We start from the raw sequence: 22,698 nt of genomic DNA on the forward strand, positions 1-22,698 counted from the left end.
GTAACTGCATTTGGAAGTAATACCTTCTTTTAAAGCTGTAGGTCGTACTGCCTCCCTTACACTCAAACCACCGTGGTTGTCGGACGAGAGTTTTTTCCATGTGGTACTTGTTGTGAAAAACATGGAAATCATAACACATGATCCACAGCTTTAAAAGAAGGTGATGATTCCAAAAGCAGTTACGCCCTTTTGAAATGTTGGTGTCGAAATGTCTTAAACTTTCACCTCAAGCTCACGGAAGCATGGTAGTCAAGAACTGTCAAATCGTATGGAAAAATCGCGAAAAACGTTGATTGTTAAAAAACGGTATAGTTTTATGAAAAGTTAGTGAATAGAAATCAAGAATGGTTTGAAAAGGCAACGTTTTGTGTTTACTTCATGTTCCGGAACAGTTTCTTCACCGAGAAAATTTGATTTTACTATGTATGTACCACACAAAAAAGAGCCATCTGTTATATTTAAGCTTGGAATGTCGATCTATAGTCTATTTTACGAAACGACAACAGTGTTGATATTGATATTAACACTCACGTGCTTGGGCGCAACCTCCTGTCAAATTTTCATTCATGAAATGAGCGATCAGCTGATCCGAAACGTCTCGTAAAATGGCTCATTGTTGCCTTAGTTTGGAATAGGGTTAAGGTGGTAGATCTTTCACCGTAGCGCAATCCAAAAAGGCGATCTACTCACGTTACGGGCTCCGTTAATGATTGAGCATCTTCTAAGCCCCCTCAACCATTCATTCATCAGCACGGGTCGCTGGATACCTTGGATCGGAGTTCCCTGTTTGGTGGCCTTTAACCCTAGGAACAGGAGGTCCGTAGCACATTGATCAATACCGATTTTACTATATTAGGGTGGTTCAAAATTTTGAAATCTGCTGATTATGGAAAGCATGTAAAAATAATCGATAACAAGCCATCACGATGTGCTTTCTGAACGTAGGTTTTGATTAACCTTTTAATTTGGGGGTTCTTAAATCATGTATTGGTATTGAAATAAACTATAATTATGTATTTGATGCTGTTAGGGTGGTCCAAAATCTTCAAAACTACATAAATCATTAGAAAAAATCGTTTACCTACGTTTTCTTTCAGTGGATCAATTCAAATACATACCAATGTTGGCTGACAAGACGTGGTCTATTCTCAGGGACTGCCCATAGACCACGTGACATTTTACGGTGGGTGCACGGAGGTGTGTTAATTCAATCGTTATGGGGTCAGATATTCAAATATAGTGGACTGCTTAAAATTTGAACTGCTTTTTATCAATCTCGTTTCAACAACTTCATATATGCTTTTCCGAGTTTGGGTTGTAAGGTACATCGATCCCTGCTATCACTTGTCGAAGCAACCGAAACAACCCTATCTATAAAGAATTGGCAATTCATATTCGCAAGGGAAGGGAGTTTTTGATAAACGATCATCAGAGATCGGTAATCATATTTATAAAAAAGTAGAGTTCCAGCAAATATTTTCAAAATCTTCATCACTCTGTGTGTCGTTCAGTAGAAATGTGTTTAACGAAACTGCATTAATAACATAAAATAAAACTTCAAGTTTAAAAAACCAATATAAGGGGTTTTACTAAAGAGCCTAAAATGTTCGTTTCATAAAATTGCGATTAAAATATTCAAAGATTGCCTTGGTGATCGCGACGTTTACGCAGAAAAATATTTAACGTAGAGTTTAACGCCGTTTTGTGAATTTCTTTTATATTTTATAGATGATTGTTGCTTTGAACTGTAGCGATGTGCGTGTAGAAAAGAAACACGTAGATGTCGACGAATTTGTGTCACTATATATTGAAACTTCGATAGAAGTTCGTGAAGAGATTGCTTCCAAGGCTGTTAAGCAATTCTAACGATTAAGATGAATCGAAGAAACGACCAGTTTAAGAAAATCAATGAGCAATGGTTTGTAGTTATTTTTACATGTTTTTCGCGGTTGTTTTTGTCTTTCTGTTATTTTGAAGGTTAAAAGAGGTAGTTGTATCTGGTGAAGCAACATGTGGGTAGTGTCTAAGAAAATAAAGGCTTATTCATACTTAGTCATCACTCCTTTCCTCTCCAGCTGGAGCACCCACCTTCTTGTGTTTTACTGTCAAAAAATAAAATGATACTTAAAAAAAAATAATAATGTTAAAACAGTGGCCATTACATTATCAGACACCGCACCCCCCCCCCCCCTTGTGACCATCTTACTTGGTGAAAGTCTCTTACAAGAATGAAAATTACACTAAATTGTTAGTATTCTGAAGTCAATTTGACCTATGTTAAGATAAAATTTGAACTTTAAACAATATCACTTCCCCTACAACCATGCGGCTCCATAGTGACCTGATAGAAAAAAAAAATTTTTTTCGCTCTTAGCGCAAAAATGCGCAAACGGTGACCTATATAGCCAAAAACTAGACAAAATTACATGTTAGATCCGGGATACGGCATCGTTTTCTGATGTTTCCTAAACAAGTACTGGATCTCTTTAATACGAAGTTTTTCTTCAAAATTTCATAAAAGTCAATATGTTTGCATATTGTAAAAACATAATAATTTTGTGATTGAATTCCAAACAATCCCTGAAATGTAATGGTTATTCATACCCAAAACCACAAAAAATATTGTCACACTATTCAAGTCTTCCTAACTTTTACAACGAACTCATGAAGGAAGCTCATAAAATAAAGACAATAAATACTAATATCGTAGCACATAAAACTTCAACTTTGAAAAAATCCACAAGACTCAATTTTCGACCAAATGACTTGAAATTTTGGGATTTTCTTAGTTAATGGAAGAAAAATATTAGAAAAATAAAATATTGAAGTCGATTTTTGAGGTTTTGTCCGGCTTCCGGCCACTGTGCGTAGTGTTAAATCGCTTTAATGCCTGTAATGCATTTCCGATGTATTGCAAGCAATAATAATGACAATAAGAATCGGTTTTTAAATTTTCCAGAATTCTTTCAACGAAGGAAAGAATGGACTAGACTAGAATGAATTTTAAACAAAGCTTCGGATAGATGTCTGTTGAAAGTATCTGTTCTTTTATAGTGAATTTGGTAGAATATATTTTGATTTTTTTCTAGGATCCGGTGAGGTCTTCAAAAAAATCCTGGATAAATTGATAATTATATGAGTGGAAAAATTCTTGGAGAAATTCATAATGTTTTGCTACATTCTTTAAAAATCTTCTTGATAATTTTTAGTTTGCTCCTGCCGACAATATTAAAAAAAATCATTTACCAAATATTACTACAAACATTTTTTATGGGTTTATTTAGATATTTCAGTAATAAACACGTAAGCTTGATTCGAGAATTCGGTTTAAGTATTATAAATTTCATCAAATATTTTTTACTACTTTTACAAAAAAAAAACACTCTTAACATTTTTTAGGAAATCCTTAATTAATTCCTGAGCTTAGCCAGATTTTTTCTACGAGTTTAATCTTATATTCATGTTTTTTCGCCGAAATTTTCAGAGAATTACAAGACACTCGGCGAGATTAAAAAAAAATCCTGAATAAATTGATAATGGTATGGATGGGAAAATTCTTGGAGAAATTCATAATGTTTTGCTACATTCTTCAAAAATCTTCTTGGTAATTTATGGTTTGTTCCTGCCGACAATCTTGAAAAAAAAAATCCCTTACCAAATATTACTCCACACCATACCCCACACATGCTTTATGTTTTTTTTTCATAAATTCAGAGGCTTTGTTCGGGAATTCGGTTCAAGTATTATAAATTCTTTCAGTTATTTTTTGTAAGTATTTAAAAACAAAACTACTCAAAACTATTGTTAGGATATCTTTGATTTTTCCCTTCAAGAAACTCCCATGAGCTCAGCCAGATTTTTTTCTACGGTTCTTCCTTCTATTCATTTTTTTACGCCAAAACTTTTAAAGAAATTGCAAGACAAGGAATTCTTTAGCAATACTTTGAGAAGGTCCTACAAACATTTGTGAAAGTAAGTTTCCTAAACTTCAGGTATTTATTCAGGACTTCGACTGGGAATTCTTCTAAGGCATAACAAAATTCTCCCAGAAACTGCTACAAATGTCTTTTGAAATATTCCTAACATACCTGAAAATCAAAATACTGTCGAAAATTGCCCTCAGAAATTGCATATTTTTTCTCAAGAATCTGGAAATTCTGGAATTTTTCAAAATTCATCATAAACCTAAAATCTTTAAAGTCTCCACCATAATTTAAAAATAAAAGCAAAATGGCTTTAAGGCACTCTGTTGAAAATTTGTCCCAAGCTTCGGTCACCAGCTTCTCGCAAATATCTGTATAACAACCGACTCCTAGAACTTTGCAAGTTTTTTCAAAAAGAGCAAACAATGTCTCTGCAAATGCCCTCCAAGATTTTTTTTAAAGAATATTGATGTAGTTCAATATAATACGTCCTTGTGTCATTATTTGCTCAATAAACCCTGAGGAAGCATTCACATATTACGTCCATCGTTTTTAGGGATTTCTAAACCCCCTCTGCCCCCTCTGTCACGATATTTTCTTATACCTAATGCACCGTTGGGCCGTTGGGCGCATTCCCTTATCATATTTTTATCAAAATATTTTAATTGACTTCATAGCTCCCCGTAAAGGACACCAAGTAAGTTTTATTTTACTCTACTTAAGCAGTGTTGCCAATTCTAAAAATACTAGATTAGCATGTTCTGAAATGCCACCCATTAGAACGGTATTTGAAAATAGACTGAGAATTCGAGGGAAGTATTGTATTCGTTAACATGATAAATTTATGTTCTGAAACCACAAATCTGTCGAAAATTTAAACTTTTTCTAGTGTAAATAGCAGTAAATACTATTAACAGTAGCCAGTTCTTAGGATTTTCTTTTCGCCAGACTGTATATATATAGTGACTGTAGGGTGATCATGGTCTAATATAAATGGTGAGCAAATGTGGAATGCATGCAGGGTTTATAAACGGCAGCCCCAAGCCATAATGGTGAAAAAATGTTGGTTTAGTTTTATCTCAATTGATGTTACGAAATATAGTTTAACTGAACAAAAACAGTGCTGAATCGTGTCATGATCAACATGTATCATCTTACGTGGGTGCCCCTCCGATGAACATACTGCCCTCGAACGGGCCAAATTCCTCCTCCGGTTGAAGATCCACCATCCGCGTATCGGTATTGATCATAAACCGCACATGGTGTTCATTGTAATCGATCCAGATCTTGTGCCACTCGCCACCGTTCAGCTTTCGATTGGTATCGATCGTCAGCGTTTTCGGCGTTCCGGTGTTGAGGGTGAAATTGAACGTGAGCTGGTAGTCTCCAGTGAGAGCTACCATAAAGGACGGGAAGTTCGATCGGATTGGCGGTTGGAACAGAAGGATGGCTTTTTCACCGGTGGTTCGGAACGAGAATGCAATGTCACCTTTCCTCCAGCCGGGCACTTCGATGAAGGATTGGGACGTGGTGAATGTGACGACGTATTTTTGGGTGTCTGAAATGGGAGAGATTTCAGTAATTGAATAAGCGATAATTATTTTCTGAGCTCACTTGTTTCCACACATTCCAGCGGACCGAGTGTGATGCGCCCTTGCGATTTGTCGTTGAGAAGTTCCTTCTGTTGCAAGAAGTACATCTGCGTGATGCCCAAACTCGTCGGATCCCTAAAGAATCCCTCGTCCGATTGCCATTTGTCGGACCGGGCGTCACAGTTGCAGGTCGCACCCGGATCGATACAGCTCTGTGCCACCGAACATGGACACGTTCCTCTGAAAATTAATTGATAACGTTGTCTTAGGATTTCGCATCGAGTTGCGAATTGTCTCACCTCTTAACTTCTCCGAGCGAATCGATGGTGTTGTTGTTGTAGGACGACTTGAACCACGTGGCCGAGTGCAAATCCAGCGGAGCTTGGATGCAATCGTACTTGACGTACTGCGTACAGTAAAGGGAATGCGAAATCAGCTCCTGCAGCATCTCGGCGTTGAACTCTCGGTACTGAATCTGGAAGCTGAAGTCAACGTCGTCGAATGAACGCACGTCCACCTGCGACGGTAAATTATGCTCCACTATCGTCTTGGTGGCATTGGTTAGACTTTGGAAGTCACACTTGACCCTTGCCGGCGGAAACACCCCGTTGCCGTCGATGTCAATCGAGTAGACGTCCGACTTGGAGAAGCCCAGCAGGGCCAGCTCTTCGCACGTCTTGCGGTACTGGGTAAAGTGACAGTTCTTACCAATGTATCCGGTGTCCTTGCAGTCGCACGTGGTGCTGTCGTCTTTGACCGAGCATTTGCCACCGTGCTCGCACGTGTTCGGTTTCTTGCAGGGATCAATGTACTTGCAGTTGTCCAGGGAAACATCCCCCACCACCCGTTCACTTTTGACCAGAAAGCGTGGCTCGATTTCCACACCATTAATTTTCAAATCTCGCAGGCATCCAACGAGACCGGAGGCGGCCGCCTTCAGGCTGCTTCCGATGATGAGCTTATCGCCGACGTTGAACGACAGCCCGTACAGCTGGGTGACGGAATGCCGAAAGTCGACCACGAACGTAATTTTGCCCTGGGCGTAGGTCAGATGAATTGCGTGCCACGACGTGGGGTTGTCGATCTTAATGTAGGTGTTGTGGGTGATGTTGCTATTTATGTCCGGATTCAGGTCGAAGCTGAGCCGGTCGGACGAGAGGCGAATCTGGAAGTGATGGAAGAGAGGGAAAGTTAACGTTGGAGATAATATAATTGACATTCTTGTGAAATAGTTGGGATTGTGCGACATGGTGCCTCAATGAAATTCATTTGTCAGCGTGCTTCAGGCGAAATTCTTTGAATATTTTCGAATTTAATATAAATTAGCACGTTTGGCTTTACCTGGATAAAACAAGTGTGTCAATCATAACGGTTAACAGAACTTCATAGTTTTTTTTATTTCGATAGAGAATTTATGACAGAATCCATACACGCTTGTTTTGCATTTCTTGTACATCACTGTCTTTCAAGATATCAGATTATGTTTATTTACGATTCAGAAGATGTACAGCGTGCAAAAGATAACAAAGACACATACGAGAGAGAAGACAGAGAAGACAGAGAAGACAGAGAAGACAGAGAAGACAGAGAAGACAGAAAAGACAAAGAAGACAGAGAAGACAGAGAAGACAGAGAAGACAGAGAAGACAGAGAAGACAGAGAAGACAGAGAAGACAGAGAAGACAGAGAAGACAGAGAAGACAGAGAAGACAGAGAAGACAGAGAAGACAGAGAAGACAGAGAAGACAGAGAAGACAGAGAAGACAGAGAAGACAGAGAAGACAGAGAAGACAGAGAAGACAGAGAAGACAGAGAAGACAGAGAAGACAGAGAAGACAGAGAAGACAGAGAAGACAGAGAAGACAGAGAAGACAGAGAAGACAGAGAAGACAGAGAAGACAGAGAAAACAGAGAAGACAGAGAAGACAGAGAAGACAGAGAAGACAGAGAAGACAGAGAAGACAGAGAAGACAGAGAAGACAGAGAAGACAGAGAAGACAGAGAAGACAGAGAAGACAGAGAAGACAGAGAAGACAGAGAAGACAGAGAAGACAGAGAAGACAGAGAAGACAGAGAAGACAGAGAAGACAGAGAAGACAGAGAAGACAGAGAAGACAGAGAAGACAGAGAAGACAGAGAAGACAGAGAAGACAGAGAAGACAGAGAAGACAGAGAAGACAGAGAAGACAGAGAAGACAGAGAAGACAGAGAAGACAGAGAAGACAGAGAAGACAGAGAAGACAGACAAGACAGAGAATCCAAGTCATACTTCAAAACAATTTACAATTCAATAAATAACCTATAAAAAGTTCCATTGATCAAACTGTCAGGGCAGCAAATGGTGTGAACATTCCATTAACCGAAAAATTTGAACCCACAGCTGTCCACAAAAATTGATGGACGACAAACAGGTCTCACCATCTCACCGAGCCTACGTCACCGCCCTGTCACATTCCGGTTGTCCTACATCAATATGATTGTCGACGACACGCAATGGCCCGACACTGCTGCAATGTCCCCATCATCATCATCATCATCATCTACCACTACCAACGGAACCATTCGGTTGGTTGGTTGGTTGACAGAGTCGAAGGCGTGTGCAAATATACAGAGACCAATAAAAAGGCTCATAAAACGGTTTCCTTTTGGCTCGACATGTGCCTGGTTTCCGAATTCCTAGAAGGAAAGACACATTTCACACGTGTTTTCCTCCACACAGTCCACACGTTGCCAGCTTTTGGTTCATCCGTGTTGTGCCACACATGAGAGTTTTGAGTCAGAACTCAGAATTCTGATGACGATGCAGTCAGACAGTCAGTGGTGGACCTGGGAGGTCTGGAAAGAATGCTGCTGCCATCGGATGTTTCCGGCTCACAACGAAGTCAAAGTGATGTCCCCCAATGTATTGCAATAAAATATTAAAAACACGATAAGAGCATTTCCTTCCGTTCTTATTTGGTTGCAGATAGAGAGGAGGTTATGTGAGAGGAAAGCTCGCCCCAACTAAGGATCGTTTTACGACAGTTTTCTTCTCTTAGTTGTGGTATCACCTTTGTCCCGTTTGAGGTAAAGATTGGGAATTTTCTTGTGTAACAGTTTTTGCAATGCAAGAAGTTTGTAGAGAGATATGATTTATGAAAATTATACTTGGAATTGGAGACTTTTTGCTCCGACTCGGAAACATTGTTGAAAGAATTCTTAGCTTCGTCGACCATAAAAGCTTCACTTCGTGTTCTATCAAATTACGGTCAGCTCAACAACCGTAACGGATACCAGGCAGGCAGTGGCACTTTTCCCATCATGCTCTGCTTGAGATTGAGGTTTGAAGTTGGGTCGAATCGAATGGTTGCCAGTTTTTGGTTACAACTGGATGAGAGTAGTGGATGAAGGACAGCCAGCCACAATGGATGCCTACAAGGCTAATAAATGGTTTTGAGCTTGTGTCCCTGGAGGCTTGTAGTCGATATTCGTAACGAGCCTTTGTCTCTGAAATGTTTGGGTACGGAACGCATCGAACCTATGTCATCCCAAGAGGGAGGACTAATTGGTTTTGTGTGAAAGATCAGATTTTAACGACTGTGTGGGAAATTGTATGATTCTTGTTTGGGATATTGCAAAAAAGATAAAAATGCTCAGTGGTGGATTGAAAGATGACTGAAGACGAGCCCAAATTTGTACCAATGATACACATATAATAGGTTGACAAACAGTCAATATTTGAGATTTTCTTATGCTCTCTATGAAACGTTTTAGCATGTTGAACTTTTTTGTGAGAGAAAAAAAAAGCCTATCCCAAACATTTTGGCCACCCCCTGTACTTGAAACTAGAAAAAACAAATTCAATGGCTTTCAGAGGCATAACAGAGAGTTTCAGAGGTTTCAGAGAGTCACAGGTACGTCCCCTCTGACAAGGGGGCTTCAGGGCGTTTTCAGATGTATTTTAAGGAATTTAGATCGATTTTCAGCCGGTGTCAGAGGCTTTAAGGTGGTTTTAGGTGGTTTCAAGGGCGTTTTGGGGGGTTGAAGGGACGTTAAAGGGGGTTGCGATAAGGTTTCAATAAGTTTTCGGAGACATTCCAGGAAATATTACAGTATTTTCAGTACCCGAGTCTTCCAAAGGCGCTACAGGGAGTTTAAGGGGGTTATATGGAAACACTCTTGAAAACACCCTGAAACTCTCTAAAATGCCCTTGAGATTCTTCAGAACTCCCTTGAGTATATCTGAAAACCAACGAATGCTCTTGAGCATGGATGGAAGATTACAGCTGAGGCTCAGCTGCTGAGCATTTACAAACGCAAACCAAACCTACTCGTGAGCAACAAAGGTCCTAGGGCACTCGCACTTCTTTATTAGTGAGTAAACGAAGCCAGCACGTGATTCGCGATGCATCTCTGAGCCTAATCTCCTAATCATAAATTGTAATCGCTCTGAAATTGCTTTCGCACTGAAACCCCCTGATAAATGTTGTGGTAGCACCTTTTAAGCCCCTCCAAAGCTTATTTCAAACTCTCGTTGAACTTGTTTGACCCTTCTTTGGAACCCCTGAAGCATCCGTGTAAGTTTCATGAAACCCCTCAAAACCCCTTGGAACGCCTTGAAGCCCCACCCCCACCGCACATGCTCATCTCTTCATTTGATCTCATTTGCTCTCCCCTCATAACGAACCCGGGCTGCCGTTGACATAGTTACCGTCATTATCACATTTTCTTATAAACAATGTTGGTACCGAATACAGTACGACTGCAGCGACCAACACGTTTGGTCGTGTTCCGCGGCGTGCTCGCCAGAAAGTAAACTCCATTGGAGTATAAACGAAAACTCGTTGGCAATATAGCGCTAGTTCGCTGCGCCATTTTTCCGCTCTTTAGCTCTGTGCAAAGAGCACCAGAATTGAGAAGAAGAAGAAGGTACCGAATAGCTCTCCCACTAGGGTGGGGCTAATTTCAAAAAATCTCTCCGATATATGATTTCTCAAGTGGAAAGTGATCTACTAGTCGAAATAAGTCAGCTGTACAAAAATGAGCGATTTCGGTTGATATTTAGGAGTGGCGCAAAGGGTTCAAGTAAAATTTTCGCTAGAACCATTTCAAATTTAATTTTCAAACTTATTTTTTCTAGACTAAATCGGTGATTCTAGAACCCAATTGAACCAAATTTGTGCTCAAAATTGCGATATCTCCACTGGTTTCCGAGATATTTGAGAAAAATGTCATATTTTGGTACCAAACCCAAAAAATACTGAAAAACGACATTTTTTTTTTCAAATATCTCAGAAACCAGTAGAGATATCGCAATTTTGAGCACAAATTTGGTCCAATTGGGTTCTAGAATCACCGATTTAGTCTAGAAAAAATAAGTTTGAAAATTAAATTTGAAATGATTTTTGAAAGTTTGTTCTAGCAAAAATTTCACTTGAACCCTTTGCGCCACCCCTAAATATCAACCGAAATCGCTAATTTTTGTACAGCTAACTTATTTCGACTAGTAGATCATTTTCCACTTAGAAAATCATATATCGGAGAGATTTTTTGAAATTAGCCCCTCCCTACTCTCCCACTCCCTCCATTAAAACTTAAAAAAAGAGGTTTAAGTGTACTTTTTTTAAGGAATCCTTGGAAGAAAAACGGGTTTCTTGAAAATATTCCCGAAAATATGTTTGCAAATTTTCATTAAAACTTATGAAAAAAGTGCGGCAGAAATTTCCTGGTCAAATTTTGACATTCTTGAGATTTTTGTAGTGATTTCAAACGATTTTCACACAAAAATCTGTTTGCAAAAATTTCTGATGGAATACTTTATTTTTTTTACAACCTTGAAATTACTTTACCTATAGTGAATTTGTAGACTTTTGGAGTTTTGGTATTTTATGAAGGAATTTCAGCAGAAATTCCAAAGTATGTAATGCTTCTCGTATCAGATAACAGTGGGTCGGCTCCTGCCTCAGGAGTTTTGAGGCACGTTCCCCTCTTGTCTTCATCTAGTCTATGTGCTGAAAACACAGCTTTGCATGGGCTTGGATTACTGTTATGTATGTAAGTGTCAGGAAATATTTCGTAATCGTGCCAGCAGAAATGGATAGTTGGCAAGAATACTCTGGGTAAATAAATATAAATTGTCAGTAGCCTTTTCCGATAGAATATAAAACTTAAATGTCGCGTTCGTTCAAGTGGAGAAGTAATGTTCTACAAAAATATTATCAAAAATATTCTCTAGATTTTTATCAGCAAAGATAAGAATTCTCCGCAATATACCTGCAAGAATTGTTGTTGATGCATTGAGATGTTTTTAATGTAATTCCATAAGAAATGGCTGAAGAAACGACAGGTTTTTTTTCGTAGAAACTACTGAAAAAACTTGAGAATCTCGCGATACATTTTCGAAAATTTCTTACTGAATGCTTATCGTTGCTATACAAATTACTGAACAAATCCAAATTGATAAAATCCCAAAAAAAACTCCACTTTATTTCTGTTTGTATCATTTAAACAACGATGTCCCTCCAAAAATATTTATTAATTTGCCTAAAAACTATATGCATAGGATACAAGAAGCTCCAAACAAACTGTGGCATTAATGATAATAACAAAAAACGATAGACAGCTTTACCCTTGAAAAAGGCAAAATAAACCAAGCCGAAACGTCGTGCAATGCAAATTTAATCGTTTGGATTCCCTAGACTGAGAAAGCCAGAATTTCCATAGAAAACCAGTTCCAGTCGAAAACCCCTAGCAAAAGTTATAAATTTCATTAGAATAATTCTGGCACATTTCTGATGCTGATCCTTCAAAATAGAATTGCAAAATGTTTCAATAAATATTTGAAAGGATCCTGATAGTAGGTTAAAATCCTTCTGGAATTTATTCAGGACGAAATTAAGAAGTTTTTATAAATAATTTGCGAGAAGGGGTTTTCTTGAGAAATAATAAATAATTAAAAACTGTTTCATTTTCTGATAAAATTCTTCGTAGAAATTTAAGAAACATATACCTATTTTAAAAGAATGCTATAGATTTTATTTACAGCAAAATTTACGAAAGGGAGGGATTTCAAATCTTTGCAAATATAAAAAGGAAATTCTTGAATGTGGTCTAAGCAATTTAGAAAGAATTTTCCTAAAAGGATCTGGCTCTTCTTTTTTTTAAGTATAAATTTATCAGAAATTTCCATCGTAGTCCGCAAACTAATACACGATGCCTTGAAATTTGAAAAATAAAAGAAGATCTAGAGAATAATTACACTTTTCCAGAAGTTCCCTATGAAATAATTTAGAAATTATTTGGAGGTATCTTCTCAGGATTCCTGAGAAAATTATTTTGGAGGAATCAAGTGCAGAGATGCCAGATTATTTTATCAAAAATCTGTATCAATACAGATTTTTCTGTATCGCCGTATTTGAGGGTGTCTACTACTGAGTGTCCTAGATTTCAATAGAAACTAACAAAAATGTACTACTTTTTGACGATTTTTAATTTTTACTGTTATTTATTTTTCTAAAACATGTAAGAAAATATACAATTTCTCATGAATTCTGTAAAGATTAACGAGCAGTTTATAAATTTTTCATTGAATTTATTGAAAATAACTACACATTTAATGCTTTCTGGAGAAATCTGTATCACATCTTAAGAATCTGTATTTTTCTGTACTCTGTATCTTGTCTGTATAGAAAATCAAAAATCTGTATAATACAGAAAAATCTGTATATCTGGCATCTCTGATCAAGTGTAAGGAAAAACCCCGGAAGAAATTTAAGAAGGAATAACGGGAGGAGCTGCGGGAAGAATTTCTAAAAGAATGCGGGGGGGGGGGGGTAATCCTTGGAGGGATCCCGGGTAAAATCTCGAGAATAATTCAAGGACAATTCTCGAGGAGAATTCTCGAACTCTGAAAGAATTCAGGATGAATCACGGCAGAAGTTCCTGAAGAAATACTGAGAGCAATCCATGAATGAATTCTGCGATAAATCCTTCAATAATCTCAAGAGGAGTCTTAGGAAAAAAAAGGAATTCCTCTCAGGAAGTAATCTCTGTAGGAATTCCGAAAGGATACCTGGATGAATAAATCAATAAATAAATCTCGGAAGAATTTCCTAAAAGAATCTCTAGAGAATTCCCTGAATAAATCCTGACAGAAGTCCCTAAATAAAATCCGGGAAGAAGTAATGACAAATTCGTGGGACTAATCTCTCAAGGAATCCCTAAATAAATCTCAGAAGGAGTACCTGAAAAAATGCCGGCTGGAATCCCGGTAGAAATTTCTAATGAAATATCTGAAAAAAAAAAATTAAGGAATCCAGAGAGAAATCCCTAAAGAAGTCCAGGAGGATTGATTGTGTTTATATTCTGTCCAGTCTTGCTTTAGCTTATCATCCGTAGTTGTACAGCTAATATTATAACAGTCCACGACATCATGGATACTGATCGTTATTCCTGGTTCGTGGGTTGGTTTAGGCTCACAGACCGCGATTTCTTCTTCCAATGCAATCACTATTAGGCGAACTATTAGAAACTTGGCATTGGCACTTCTTCCTTGCGAGATTCACTACACGATCGTCTTTTTAGCACAAAATAATACACTTTATTTGGAAGCGATTAGAAATTAGCGAAAAATCCTTTTTATTGTTGAAACGCGCGACGATCTAGAACGATATCTTTATTGCCTTACGATAGGTTGGCTACTAACTGCCGGTTGTTTTGCTGGCTATCTATTGTGCCTAATGCTTATCTGTGTTATCGATGTATACAAAGTTTGTGTTGTATGAGTGTTCAAGCTGTTCATAGTGATGATCAAATTTGTGTCTTTTTTGTATAACAGTTTTTAACTAGGACTAAGTTTTAATTTGTTTGTGTTTTAGTTTAAGTAGCAATTCAAATTTACCTTAATCAACTAGTAAGCCAACATTACCGGCCCCCTTGAACTAGCTTCAACGAATCCATTTTACAATTTTTAATTCTTAAACCTACTAATTCAAAACCTCTCTGGAGCCACCATCTGGCATTGTAGATCTCGTAACTCGGCGATCCAGGTCATCCGTGGGTAACGGACATACACGATTCACCGCCCGCTTGTACACTCCAGTCGCCGTCTTTACCGTTACAACACGCACAACTCCGTCTGGACCGGGGTGTAGGCCAGTGATTCTTGCCAATGGCCAACATAGTGGAGGCATGTTATCCTCGCGTAGAACGACGATGCTGCCGATTTGGAAAAAGTTGACCGGCAGGCTTTTCGTTGTCATTTGCAGCTGTGTCAAATACTGCTTGCTCCACCGTTGCCAATAGCACTGGAACATTTGCTGTATTTGCTGGTAGTGGTCAAGGCGGTTCGTGGGAATTGATATTAGATTGGGCTCAGGAATTGCTTTCATGACGGAGCCTATCAAAAAATGTGCGGGGGTTAGCGCTTCAAATTCAGTGGGGTCGTCTGATAGCGGAGAGAGAGGTCGTGAGTTCAAAGCAGCAGTAATTTGAACCAAAAGGGTGGCGAAGTTGTCGTAACTCAACTGCTTAAGGCCGATATCTTTTTTGAGCGAGGTTTTTACAGAGCGTACGGCGGCTTCCCATAATCCTCCAAAGTTGGGAGCACGTGGGGGAATAAACTGCCATTTGATTCCTTGCTGCGCCAGCTCGTTGCTAATGGTGGTGAGACTGTTCGGGTTATTCAGCATGTCGTAGAGAGATTTGAGTTCGTTGCAAGCCCCCGAGAAGTTCTTGGCATTATCCGAGTGTATTTCGGCAGGGACTCCTCGATAACCTATGAACCTTCTTAATACAGAGAGAAAGGCAGCGGTAGATAGGTCGCCCGCGATTTCAAGGTGCATCGCCTTTGTTGTGAAACAAACAAATACTGCAATGTAAACCTTTTGAGGAGCTGCATTTCGACGTGACGGTCTCAAGTAGAATGGCCCACAATAATCTACACCGGTTATCAAGAATGGTCGTCCAGGGCGAACACGACTGGCCGGTAGCTGTCCCATTGGCTGTTGAATCGGAATTGGGTTGGCTCGAAAACATTGAACACATTTCCGAAGTACAGTGTTGACGACGCGCTTGCCATGTATGGGCCAAAACTCCTGTCGTATTTCGGACAACGTGAGTTGGGGTCCGCTATGGAAATTTTGACAATGGAAGAAGCGGATAACCAAATCCGTGAAGGGATGATTATTCGGTAGAACAGCAGGATGTTTAACTGTGTAGGCTTCTTGTGACAAGCGTAGACGCCCTCCAACTCGGAGGACACCGTCGACATCTAGAAATGGGTAGAGTCTTTTCAAGCTGGATTTGTTGTCGACTCGCCGATATTGCTGCAGTGTTTTAAGTTCGTCCGGAAATCTTTCACTCTGGGCAATCCGCGTCAACACCATTTTTGCAGCCTGTAATTCTTCAGGATCCAGAGTTGCTGAACGTTTTCTGTTGTTTGGGTTTCGACAGTTGTACGCAAACCTGCGACAGTATGAAACGATCCTAAGCAATGACAGCAAGGAAGAGCGAAGACTGAACAGTTCATTGGGAGCATCGGCGACTGTAACTTTATGAACAGTTTTGCGAACTTCTAACTGTTCTTCGTGATGATTGTAGTCCTCGGCTGCACTGGGCCAGGTATCTTCACTATTACGCAGCCATGGAGGTCCTTGTTTCCACAACTGACTATTCAGAAATTCCTCGATCGCCATTCCGCGGGACACTAGGTCAGCTGGATTTTCTTTCCCTGACACATGTCTCCAAGAATGTGCATGTGTGTTAGTCTGAATCGTCGATACTCTGTTGGCCACGAAGGTCTGCCATGAGTTTGGTGGAGCTCGTAGCCAGTGTAAGACAATTGTACTGTCAGTCCAGAAAATCGAGCGGACGTTTTCCAAAGACAGGGCTTTGATTACCTTCGAATGCAATATGGCTGCTTCCTTGGCAGCGCAAAGCTCAAGTCGCGGCAGCGTCAGTCTCTTCAGTGGAGCGACGCGAGATTTTGATGCGATGAGTTCAATTCGAACATTTCCAGCTTCATTGGTCGTTCGCACGTATAAACACGCACCGTAAGCCAATGTGGAAGCGTCAGCGAAACAATGAAATTGGACATCTATCCAATTTGAAACAAATGCAAATCGGCTAATACGCAGCTCGGAAATTTTATCCAGATGAGAATAGAACGCCTCCCACTTTCTCTCTATGTCCGCTGGAACTGGCGCATCCCATCCAGAGTTGAGTAATGCGAGCTCTTGCATCAGCATTTTAGCTACTATAATCACTGGTGATATCAATCCCAGAGGATCGAAAAGTTTGGCAATAGATGAGAGAATGTTTCGTCTTGTCCAAACTTGCTCGCACTGTGGTGCGTCGAAAATAAATCGTAGTTGGTCCGTACCGGGTTCCCAAGTGATTCCCAGAGTTTTCACCTTTTCATCCGGGCTAATTTCGAAAGAAATCGACAAATTTGTTCCTAGTTGATCGGGGGGAATAGCTGCAAGGACTTCTGGACGATTAGAACACCATTTGCGTAGAGAAAATCCTCCTTTCTTCATAAGACAGTCGAGGTCCGTTTGAAGCTGAATGGCTTCGTCTATGCTGGGTGCTCCACCGATGTAGTCATCCACATAAAAATCGTACACGATAGCGTTAGCAGCCTCTGGGTATTCATTGCCTTCATCTACTGCGAGTTGATGCAGTGCACGTATAGCCAAGAACGATGAAGGTGTCAATCCGTATGTGACCGTTGATAATTCAAAAACCTTTACAGGTTCATCAGGAGAAAACCGAAAAAAGATGCGCTGCAATCCGGTATCGTCATTATGTACACGCACCTGTCTGTACATCTTCTCGACATCGCCAACTAGTGCCACTTCATGCTTCCGGAATCGCAGAAGAAGGCTGAGGAGCTCATCTTGAACCACAGGACCCTTTAGCAGAGCGTCGTTCAGCGAGTAGCCGCTGTCCGTGCTGGCGGAGCCGTCGAAAACCACGCGAACTTTAGTTGTAGTGCTGGATTCCTTAAGCACGGCATGGTGGGGCAAATAATACTCTCTTTTCGGAATCGTTGCGCCTGTCTCCTTTAGAAGTTCCTCTTCAGTTACTTCCCTCATATGACCAAGAGTTAAGTATTCCTGCATAAATGCATTGTATTGTAGACGCATCTCTGGGTTCCGTTCTAACTGCTTTTCCAGGTTCTTGAACCTTGCTAACGCTACTGAACGAGAATCTCCTAGCATTTGATGGAAATTGACGTGTTTTGGTAATCGCACTACGTATCGGCCGTCCTCCGTGCGACTGAAAGTTCGAAGAAAATGATCTTCGCTGTCCTGCTCCTCTTTCGACCATGGTGGCCGATCCTCGTTGCTTTCAACCTCCCAAAATTTTTGCAGTTGTGTTTCCAAACAATCCGGAGTTGCCGCTACGCAGCAGGTAATTGTTTTGTTTGCTGTTTCTGAGACCTTCCCAGACACAATCCATCCGAATACTGAGTTGATCAGCATAGGCATTCCCGGTCCTAAAGACATTCGCTTCATTTCCCTTTCGAAGAAGAATCTGTAGAAGTGTTCCGCTCCAATCAAGAGATCGATTCTGTTGCTGGTATTGAAGTCTGGATCTGCCAGCTGAATGTCGTTTGGAAGCTTCCAGTGCGTTATCGACACGTGCGTCGATGGCAAATTTGAAGTAACCTTTTGCAGAACTAGAAATTCCATCCCCACTGAGAAGTCCTGAACCCGTGAGCTCACGGCAGTGCTTACCATGAATCTTGCTCGTGTTTCCGATTCACCGATGCCACTTATCGGTACGTTTATCGTCCGCCGTTTCAAATTCAGCATTCCAGCAAGTCGTTCGCTTATGATGTTGGCTTGAGATCCGTTGTCTAGCAATGCGCGAGCCAACTGTTTTCCTCCTTGCTGATCGCGTATGACCAATACCACCGTGGAGAGTAGAACACTTGAAATTTTGCCGAACTTGGCCCCTACGTTGTATGTTCCGACCGCGCCATGTTCGTCGTTCTCTCCTTCATCGTCTTCCGTCTCATTAGTAGCCAGGTTTGCAGAGATCGCCTTCTCGTTTCGTTTGCTCTCCGGCTTGCCGATCGGATGATCGTTTCTGTCGGACCCGCTACTACTCAAAGGAAACCCTGGATGAATCAGTGAATTGTGCCTCTTGCTGCAGTCCCGGCAGCTGAATTTTGAACTACAATCGCGTACCCAGTGGCCAGATTTTAGACAATTGCTGCATAATCGTTTGGCATTCACAAACTGCAACCTTTCCTTCAAAGTCATTTTAGTAAACTTGCCGCACCGTCCCAAGAAATGCGATTCCCCGCAACAACAGCATGCAGAACCACCCCTTTCACCTTCCGTAGCCGAATGCACAATGACCTTCTGTCGCCTAACTTCCACCTTTTGTGAGCTGCTCCTCACTTCGACGTTCGATGAAACCGCTTCCAACACTCTTGTCCGCTTTTCTAGAAAACTCACTAAAATTGCGAACGTAGGATCCTTCGTTGACGCTGCGTGGTCCTCCCAGAGCTGTAGCGTCTTCATGTCCAACTTAGAACACATCCAATGAACGATCATTGCTCCCCAATCGTCGGTCTTTTCTCCTAGCTGCTTCAAGATCTTCAACCGCTGTTCAAACTCATCCACTAACGCGTGAATGGCAGTTGACGACTCCTTCTCCACCTTTGGGTACTCCATTAGTGCCTGCAGATGCCGCTTCTTGAGCAGATACTCATTGGAGTACCGCTTCGTGATCGTGCTCCAAGCGATCGGATAGTTTTCATTGGTGAGCGTGAGCGATTCAATGAGCTTCGCTGCTTCCCCCTTCAGCGCAGATTTGAGGTAATGAAATTTTTGAACATCATTGAGCTCCCCAGACTCGTGGATCAGCGACACGTACGTTGATTTGAAAGACAACCACCCCTTGTAGTCGCCGTCGAACTCCGGTAGCGAAATCTGCGGTAAACGAACGCCAGTGTGAGCTCCCAATGCTTGACCGTTCCGTATTGTGTTGTTCAAATCCACCGCCGTAGGTTCCGGTTCCAGTTTTGCCAGCAACGCAGCCCGTAACCGATAGTACAACCTTTCAAACTCTTCATAGGCCGTACTACAGTCTTCCTCGTAATTCCCTTCTACATCCAATTCCGCAATCTCTTCCTGAACCTCCTCAAACTCTTCAAATTTAGTTTCGATTTTATCCAGCCTCGACTGAACTTCCCCCGTATGGACATCCGGAACGAAACTACCCAGAAATAGCGCATGCCGCTTTAATGATGCGGCAATGCGCTCCCGCTTTTTGATTTTCTCTTTAATTTTCTTCTCCGTCATTTCCCACAACCACTACCAGCACAGCAAGTCGACGTACGATCGATGAGGACCGAGAATGAAAAAATGAAAACCGACCAAGAAGCACTGCTACTCTCCACGTGAGGCTTTTGGACAGGTACTCACCTGAGGCCTGTCTCTAATAGGCCTTGTAATCAAAATATGCAGCTTGCGCCGGCCCCCGTGCAGTAATATACCCTGATTCGATCGTCGTCGTACGTCGAGTTGAGGCTTCGCCAAAAATTTTGTATAGTGCAACTAGCAATGCAGACTGTGTTGCAGCAATATTTCTCCGACAATGGGAGACTCCAGTAACCGTGCGATATCCAAAAATAGGAAAGAAAATCCAAAATAGCACTGGCTTTAAGGTAACGGAAGTTTGGACAGGTACTAACCTGGTACCTGTCAACAACAGGCCTTGTATGTTTGTACAAAATGCGCCTCGAATCCAAATGTATTCCCAAATAACAGAAAGGGTTCAATATCACTGACCTCGGATGTAGATTGATAGACTCTCCTGAAGCGTGAGCCGTCTAGTCGCATTAGTTTCCCTTCGCAAAGTGTGACGTCACGGTGCAGCAGCTGATCCAAACCACGTACACCAGATGTAGAATATCGCTGCCGTCCAACTATCCACAGGAACTATCGAAGGTTGTGAACTCCTGAGGCCTGTCAACAATAGGCCGGGCAATACACCGTTCGATGCAACCGAATCAATTAATGAATGCGCGCAGCCTCGAACTCCGTCCAGTCGCGCAGCCTCCCCAGTATCGTTGTATCGTGCAGTGTAGCAACCAGCCGTCGTACGAGAACGAAACCAAAAAACAATCTAAAGAGCACCAGCGGGCTTAGGAGAGAATGTAGGAGAGCCACTCACCCGTGGCCTGGGCAATACAGGCCTTGTATGATAATTAATTACTGCAACAAATCTCTCCCTCGTCGCACGACAAGATGGTACAAATAGATGTACGGCGAGTACGACGGGAAGGATTACTTTGAATTCGGTGAACGGAACACAAATTCTATGCCCGTTAGCAACCGTTTAACTAGCAATCCGTTGCTCCAAGATGTCCTCTGACCAGCCTTTTATCCACAAGAACAGAACGAAATATGGCCTTTTCCAACCGATCCTGGTCACGGCACCATAAAATGATGATCGTTATTCCTGGTTCGTGGGTTGGTTTAGGCTCACAGACCGCGATTTCTTCTTCCAATGCAATCACTATTAGGCGAACTATTAGAAACTTGGCATTGGCACTTCTTCCTTGCGAGATTCACTACACGATCGTCTTTTTAGCACAAAATAATACACTTTATTTGGAAGCGATTAGAAATTAGCGAAAAATCCTTTTTATTGTTGAAACGCGCGACGATCTAGAACGATATCTTTATTGCCTTACGATAGGTTGGCTACTAACTGCCGGTTGTTTTGCTGGCTATCTATTGTGCCTAATGCTTATCTGTGTTATCGATGTATACAAAGTTTGTGTTGTATGAGTGTTCAAGCTGTTCATAGTGATGATCAAATTTGTGTCTTTTTTGTATAACAGTTTTTAACTAGGACTAAGTTTTAATTTGTTTGTGTTTTAGTTTAAGTAGCAATTCAAATTTACCTTAATCAACTAGTAAGCCAACAGATACCAAGGGCTACCAATCTGTTTAGAGAGTGAGATGACCGCAGAATGCGTGAGATAGATATGGAGATACTGAACGCCATGCATAATTGGCGCGTGGAGTACCTGAATTCCACAGATGCTCCATTTTTAAACTGTTAAAGATCGTCCAGGTTCTTCATTCTAAATCTAATCACTAAGTCGTTAGGATCAACTTAAATCCAGCCCCTTTTTCAAATGTAATTACAAGTTAAATAAATGTATTGTCTGTAGTGTGAATAAACGTGTAATGTAGTGTGTAATAAATGAGTTGTCAGTGTTTTATGGTGTAAACGTCTTCTTACTGCACTGAACCTAGAACATACCTATCTACCGGAACACCTACATATCAACCTGGGCACTGCAGACTCTCGGAACTTGAAAACCTAGACGATCACAAGAATTTCTTTTTGAACACTTGGTTAGGTTACAACGGGGATCTTCGAAAAAATCTAGGAGGAACTCTCAAAGGAAATCTTAAAATGAATCTTCGGAGGAATAGTTGAACGAACTCCACCAGAAGTCCTGAAGAAATCAATAAATGAATCGCAGAAGGATTCCTTGAAAGAATCTCCGGGTATATCTCAAGATGCATCTTTAAAGGAAGCCCTGTAAAAATCTATGAGAAAATCCCGGGATAAATAAACGATAAAGAATTCCTAAAGAAATTCCGTAAGTAATCCCTGAAGTATGCCAGGTAGAAATCACGCAAGATAACCCGGGAAAGGATTAATTAAGGATTCCCGAGTGAATCGCTCCAAAGATAAATGTCGGAAAAAATTATAAAAGAATCTCGGAAGAAATCAATGAAGAATTCCAGGGAGAAATCTCTGAAGGGATTTAGAGAGGAATCAGGTATCAGAAGGCCAGCTTCAGAGGCACGTTATCCTACATTTGGCAGATTTCTGCCTTGAGGATGGAACCACCAAAGGTATTGTTGTCGGAAACCCAGGCACAATAAAAAAAACTCAAAAGAAATTAATGAAGGAATCTCGGCGGTAATCACCGAAAAAAAATCCTTGAAAAAATAGGAGGGATTCTCAAACGAGATTTTGAAGGAATACCTTAAAGAATGCCGACAGTAGGCCAAAAAATCCTAAAGGAATCCCGGGAAAATATAATAAAGGAATGCTAAAAGGAATCGCGGAAGATATGTATAAGAAACTCGGACAGAATCCTTGAAAGTATCTCTGATTAAATTTTGGGAGGGATCCCTTGATGGACTCTCGGAAATATT

At 40.8% G+C, this 22,698-nt stretch overlaps 1 protein-coding gene across 1 annotated transcript in view; it reads right to left on the reverse strand.

Annotated features, from left to right (window-relative positions):
* The window catches only part of LOC109399283 (axotactin), a 214,532-nt gene that overhangs the window by 32,984 nt on the left and 158,850 nt on the right, over window positions 1-22,698 (reverse strand). The window contains exons 10-12 of the mRNA XM_062854139.1: window positions 5,815-6,680; window positions 5,538-5,755; window positions 5,082-5,481 (exon numbers count right to left, since the gene is read on the reverse strand). Of these exons, the coding sequence (XP_062710123.1) occupies window positions 5,082-5,481; window positions 5,538-5,755; window positions 5,815-6,680 (1,484 nt within the window). The remainder of the gene's footprint in view (window positions 1-5,081; window positions 5,482-5,537; window positions 5,756-5,814; window positions 6,681-22,698) is intronic.

The sequence above is a fragment of the Aedes albopictus genome, chromosome 2 (assembly GCF_035046485.1).
Source record: "Aedes albopictus strain Foshan chromosome 2, AalbF5, whole genome shotgun sequence".
NCBI lineage: Eukaryota > Metazoa > Arthropoda > Insecta > Diptera > Culicidae > Aedes > Aedes albopictus.